The 6,889-nt window shown below is 41.5% G+C and overlaps 1 protein-coding gene across 2 annotated transcripts in view; it reads right to left on the minus strand.

Annotated features, from left to right (window-relative positions):
- The window catches only part of MCTP2 (multiple C2 and transmembrane domain containing 2), a 109,838-nt gene extending 105,139 nt beyond the window's left edge, over nt 1–4,699 (minus strand). For both annotated transcript variants that reach the window (XM_040602078.1, XM_040602077.1), the window contains exon 1: nt 4,169–4,699. In XM_040602078.1, the coding sequence (XP_040458012.1) occupies nt 4,169–4,642 (474 nt within the window). In that variant the 5' untranslated portion in view covers nt 4,643–4,699. The remainder of the gene's footprint in view (nt 1–4,168) is intronic.
- Nucleotides 4,700–6,889: the final 2,190 nt, after the last annotated feature.

The following is a 6,889-nucleotide window of genomic DNA, read 5'->3' on the forward strand; positions in this document are numbered from 1 at the left end:
CTCTGGTATGGAGGACGATAGCTCCCAGTAGTGGGGCGGGAGGAAGGAAGCAAACAGCTGTGTGGTGTTTAGCTGCCTGCTGGGTGAAACCACAACAAAAGGGGGGGGAATAAATATATATATTGGACATGTACTTCCTCCCACTTTCTGCAGCAACTGGAAGATCCAAAGGATTTTTATCTAGTGCCCAGCATAGGAGAGGAAGTTAAACATTCCTTCTTAAATACTGAGTCATCCAAAAACTTGAGGCTACAGTGGCACAGCATCTAGACTGCCTGGGCGCACAGAAGGGATTCATGGGTCAAGACACCTCTGATGCTATTTTGACCACTAGAACAGCCTATGATCATCATTTTAGCTGAAGAAAACCTACGTGCCTGGGCAACTCTTTTGGTCTAATGCAGGGCAATCACAGCCCATTCAAATACAAAGATTTATGGTAAGAATAACCTCAGAAATGCACACAAGGTGGAATTCGATCCTCATGTGAAAATGTTATGTATAGTGTGGTAACATCCAGATCTCTCAGATGAGAGCTGCATTGTGTGGAGCACTACAGAAACATTAGAAAAAAGAACCAGCTCCTGCACCAAAGATCATAAATCTTAGAGATACTGTAATGCTGAAAGAAATACAAATACACTTTTGCGTAATTCTCCTCCTCCTTCTCCCCCCAAATACATATATTACATACCAGGAAGTACAGTAATCCAGCATCGCAAGTAAAATTTCACTTGCATGACAGACAAAATTTAACATTATGGTTCCCACAGTAATCGTAACTTGGCCACCTTGCAAAAACACATTAAAAGTAGAAAAATTATCATCATAAAGAGCACCAGAAGAGTTTTCTCACACAACAGAGCTGAGTTACAGCTGCTAGGGGAACCCTAACTTTGAATTTCCTGACTAGTATGCATAAAATCTCACTTGTGTGCATTAAACCTAGTATTTCTCATAGTCTCTGGCTTCACAGAAGTCTCCTTCAGACACCATCATTGGCACTGATAATGGTTTCTCTTTACAATTTATTCTACACGGTATAAACACAGAATCATAGAACTGGATCAAAATTATAATAATAAAAATTACCCTCTCTACTAGCTTGATACAATTTATAATTTAAAAATTACCCTCAAAGTTATGATTTTGTTTTTATTCTGCTTTGTGATTACTTGCATTACATCAACAGATTTTGACCAAAGATTATAATTTTAAGTTAAAAAGGGTTGTTTATTCATTCTGGCTCCACATAATGTAAATTGCTTTTATTCTTGATAGCTAGTTGCAATGAGATCACTGATCATAAACAAAAACCTTGCTTAAATTTGATCCTGAAATCTTGATTTTTAATCTAACTGCAGTGACGTTTCTGAATTTTAAAGTATAGAGAAAAGTGGCCACATCCATCAAGCAGATCATAATCCTAAATGTATCTGTGTAAAAACAAATCAAACAAAAATATATACATGAATATACATATGTATATAAAAATTAATCAGATGTTCCTACTGATAAGATTTACACCTCTATGTCCTCTTGTTTTCTGTGGAAGAAAGATTCAAAATACAAGGGCACTGAGTGCATCAGCAACAGGGCGAGGCTTTGGGTTGCCAGTGACTCACTGCAAGGTGTCAGTAAGAAGACAAAGTGACATTAGAGCACTTTAGCAATTACACACGACCATGGGCAAAGCCCAGCTGCAAAAAGTGGCATTAGCTGTGCTCTTTACAACCTGAACAGATAAAGTAAGTCTCCTAGCATGCAAATACAGTACCTGTGACAAGAGCCTTTACTGAAGATGGCACACTCTGAGCACTGGCAGGTCTGTACTCAGAGTTCAGACGAGTGTAAAAACCACAGCCCACACTGAGCTCATGCATGAGGCTCAGAAAGTATCTCATGATACTGGGTGACCAAAGATAACCAGGAAATGAGTAGGTGGCATGTGACAAGCAATTCAGGAGGAAAAAGAGCTCAACCTACATTTTTGCTTTTTTCAGTTTGTTTTGTTCCAGGGATCTGCCTTTCTTCTGATTTACCTCACTCATTGATCTTCAATGATGCTCACAAAAGAATGATGCGAACTATTGAGGTGCTCCTCACACCAACCCCACCCAGTACAGGGCAGCCAGCAACCTCTGCAATAAACTGTTCCCACCCGAGGCACGCCGAGAACAGCTTCTGCAGCTGTCCCATGAAGTACAAGAAAAGCTGGGCACTGAGGTTTGCACTAAATTCAACTGAAACATAATTAAATTTGTTCACTATTCCTTATCTGTTTCTACTTTCCTTTGCTTCACTCTCTCCTATGTACTGAGAAAAAAATCTTTCTGCATTTAGAAGTAGTAACTGGAGGCGGGTTAGAGGAAGGAAGGCAGCATATTCACATAGCGAGGTGATTTGCCATAAAAGTAAATACTAAAATGATTTACACACAAAAGCATATATACAAATACACATTTTGGGAAAGATAAATGCTGCAGAGAACAAGCCAGACAGACTGTACATCTGGAAAAAACTTAAGCTATTCCATCACTACACAAGTACCTCCTCCTCCTAAAGCATTTAGTTTGCCCTAAGTCAAAGCAGGATTTGGGATTAACTTTGGTGGTGCTGTGGTATATTTTAGGTTAGAATTTCTGGGCTACAACAGAATGAAAAAACTGCTGCTGTCATTAAAACAACCTGGAAAACCTCCTAAAATGATGACACCTTCATAATGTCCAATCTACCATATACCCAGTCAGCTGCTACAACTTTTGAGTCAGGTTTAAGCACAGAAACAAAGTGATAGACTATTTCACCTATTTTTCTTACTTTGACCTCTGGAAAATAGGACACTCCAGTAAGTGGAATCCAATGTGTTAACAATTCAGCAACACTAAACTGGAAGTGACAGTCAGTAACTACCAGTGTGACACCGCGTCACAACGGACTACGAGCCAACACTGAGTTGATAAGAATACATAGGCCTTTGAGATGCAGAACAGGCAGTTTTTACCAGAAAGGACCATTTTCCCCACAGCAGCACTAACCATCACTCCGAACATGCAGTTAAGAAATGCTAATTAACCTGTGAAATCAGCACTCCCAAAGGAGGACTTCAAACCACGTCTGGTTGAGATGTCTGTTTCCCATTTTTGCACCTCGGATGACTAAGGAAAGCAGCTACCATAACTGCAACACCCAAGTAATAGGAAAAAGGCCTCAAAACTAAATGAAAACTCTAACCTTCCCAGTGAAAACTCAACAGGAGGAGATACACTTCTACAAAACATAAATAAAACAAATTTTGCATGTTTCAAGCAGCCACAATCTTCACCTGCTGTTCATATTACAAAGCCACCGTGTAACTCCACAGGATTCCCCACTTTGCTCAGGCCAGACAGGAATGAGTTTCATGTCAGATTTAAAGCACATCAGTTTCTGATCCTCCTGTTCATGGGATATTATGATCAGCCACAGAAATGCTGACCGCAGCGGCGAGGGTAGGATGTGTGTGTGTGTGAGGAAGGGGGACAAGATGGGGAATGTAGAGGAAACATTTTGCTTTTGCACTTCCTCTCAATAATCACAATGCAAGCCCAAAGGACAGCCCTGAGCATGATGCTACATGTTCACTGTTCTCCATCACGTGCTTGTTTTGGTTAATTCCAGGTACAGGCAGAGTTCACCTCACTCACCCATCATCTTTCACCTCTTGCCTTCAATTAGGTCTTGAATAGGTGGATGGTAAATTGATTTTGCTATATAGCAATCCTGGTACGCTATAGTAACTAAAAAGGGTAACTACAGCAAATTCTTCAGCAGCACATTTCAGAGCTCCGAGGGCTGCAACAACTTTTGATTTAAGCAAGTAATTCCAACAAAAATAAAAAAATCTGAAGTATCATAACCTTGCCAGAATAAAAAACCAAAAAAACAAAACAACAACAAAAAAAACCCAACAAGCAGGGTTTTATTTTGCAGCTCCAGACGGACAGAAAGGATAATCGAATTGGTCTCCAATAATTTGTATATCGTATATGGTTTATGCTTGTTTTTATCCCCCAAGCATTCCTTGAGTTGGGCCCCCTTCTCCATCCCTTTATAACCCAGACAATTAAAGAGAAGCACAACGAGCACAAGGCAGCCACGGAGCCCAGCTGATGACCAAGCCACCTACCTCTGCCCCCTCATCCGTCAGAGCGGCACTCAGGCGGCTGCTCTGCAGCAGCTCAAAGAGGTCATCGCTGGTTTCCCTCTTCCCCTCAGACACAGGGCTGCCTGAAACTTGCACATCTGGGTGGGCGACTGTCACCTCCGTGCGTGTCACCTGCTGCGATGCCCACAGCCAGTCCTCTCCCGCTGGCCTTGCTGAAGCACTTCTGCTTTTCAGGGACACCACAGACCTGGAGAAGCTCTTGGGGGAGCAGCTCGACAACACCTGAGTACTCGAGTAAGTTGTTTCTTCTTCTGTAAGAGTCTCCACCTCCAGCATGTCAGGTACTGACACACTGAGGCGTCGGTCCAAGGAGTGGACCTTCCTCTCCACCATTTTGCTAGACCTCTTCTTTGGCTTCTTCACACTTAGGTTTTGCAGGAACGGTCTAGTTTTCTGTTTCAAGGATCCCCAGACGGATGGTTTATCCAAGTCCATTGCTGCAACCGGGATCTCAGCAATGCCTCCTGCATGAAACAGCTTCAACGATTCCCAGGGTGACTAAAAGAAACGTAGGAAGAAGGCATGTCAGTCACAAAAGTGAACAGCTGCTGAAGATTATGATTCATGTTGCCTCATCTTGAAACTTTCAGTCATTTTCCTCAACAGTTAAAACAAAGCATGCCACATTAGTAAATGCTTCCAAATACAATCTGGTGGGTAGGTTTGATTATTTGGGAAGAAAACTGCCAGAACAAGTATTTAATCCTACACGAAAATGCAATGTCTGCCCACTACTATATGATTGCTAAGAGGAGACGTTATATTTCTTCTTCTGTCAAGTCCCAATTTGCAAAACTTTGATATTTACCCAATTTGAAACTGTTTCTGTACAAAACCTACTGATGGGAGTCCAGTCACGATAATGCTAGCACACTAAAAAAACCTGGCAAAGCCGGCACATTAATTTCTGCTGACGTTTTTCCACCCCATGTAGGGGTTTTTTGGCTATTTCCTAGGCTATGTGGATTCTTACATGACACATTATTGGACAAGCACAACACAAAATACAGCTCCAGAAACTAAGTGGATGAGAGTGAAGAGGACACGTAGGACATGAGATACCAGTCGAGACCCCAAAATCCTCCCCTTACATTAACCTACTGCCAATGAAAGTCACCACTGCAGAATTGGTTTTCCTCATAAAGGCGGCAATTGAGAGAAAATGAGGGCAAAAACGGATGGGTGGATCACTTACAGATTTTGAAAACCTACTGGCGGACTCTCATCTTTGAGCTGATTCATACTGAGCTTTCATACAGTAGGGAGGGACAAGAAGAGAAGAGCCAAAACAAAATCACCTACTGTATCTGCATCATAAGGGAGCAATCGTATAGACACCTCTGTGCACAGGAATATCCTCACAGACAGCGACTTTCGTGGTTAACAGCCGAGCAACCCTTCTTAGTCTGTAAAGCAGAGATAGCCAAACCATCACCAAAACTCATTAAGAAAAAAAAGCTGATGAAACCTCCAGGTTTACTCCTTTACAGTCCCAAGGACACACACACAGAGGTTACAGGATATGTCCTTAGAAATCTATACCCATTAACTATATAACTGCTGCTTCCAAAACTGACAGTCTGTTTACGATCTAGCAATTGCACAGTTGACCAAAACTGACTTATCCCATCGTTTTCCCGATCACTAGGGAAAATCCCAGGACAGACAATAGAAATACAACTGTTGGATAAATCCAGATACAGTCTAGATACAGATACACCGTCTGCTTTCAAATAAATCTGCTCTTACATTAATTTGAGTGAGCTTGTATAGCAGTTATTTAATAGCTTATTTAAATAATATTATGACTAACCCCACCAAACTTGCAGTGTTCAGGCATCTACAAGTAATGCTTTAACTGTATTACTATGTAACTAAAGCTGAGAACCCTCCCCCCATTTATATTATTATATAAATTATTAATACCAGCATCATTATATCCCATACAAAAAATAATAAGCTTTAATGTCATTACATGCATTCACAAGGCAGGAGAAAATTTTGTCCAAGTCAGGTGTGTTACTACAGATATAGTGGCTTAACACAGTATTTTCACTTCCATCTCCAAAAGTCAGACTCAGTATCAAAGTGCACATAGATAAACTGAATTATTTTTTTCCCTCACATCACTGAGAAGCAAAAACAATTTTCCAAACCTCACAGAGGGAGATCTGAGGCACACAAAGCATGGCAGGGCTTTCTTGTCTCGCTGAACTCAGGGTGAAGCGCAAGATGGTCAGATTTACAGGGGGAGGAGAAAAAAAAAAATCAATGCCAACCTTAACAGGTTTGACTGGAGATGCAGGAATGCCCATGTTGGAGCATCACCCGATGCCCTATGCAAGCTCAGAGATGTGGCTGAATTTGCTCCCTACAACTGATAGTTTCACTTAGGCTCTTCCCTCTTGAAATAAAAACTCGCCATGGCAGCTGCAGGCCTCTTTGGTAGCGTTAAGTCCTATGCCAATAACAGAAATTATTGGGCTAAACACATTTGCAGTAAACATTATGAAGCACGCTGCTGGGATTCATTTAAACAGCCCTTCTACTGCCAGTGCTCTCTGCTTTGCTCGCCTACACGCATAGAAACCTGCTGAAGCAAAGACGTTGTAAATAACGGCAGGACCCAGCTCAACGTCCACTTCCCAAGACTCTTACTGCTTCCTATTCCCTTCCTGTTAT

Source organism: Falco naumanni, chromosome 7 (genome assembly GCF_017639655.2).
Source record: "Falco naumanni isolate bFalNau1 chromosome 7, bFalNau1.pat, whole genome shotgun sequence".
In the NCBI taxonomy this organism is placed as follows: Eukaryota; Metazoa; Chordata; class Aves; order Falconiformes; family Falconidae; genus Falco; species Falco naumanni.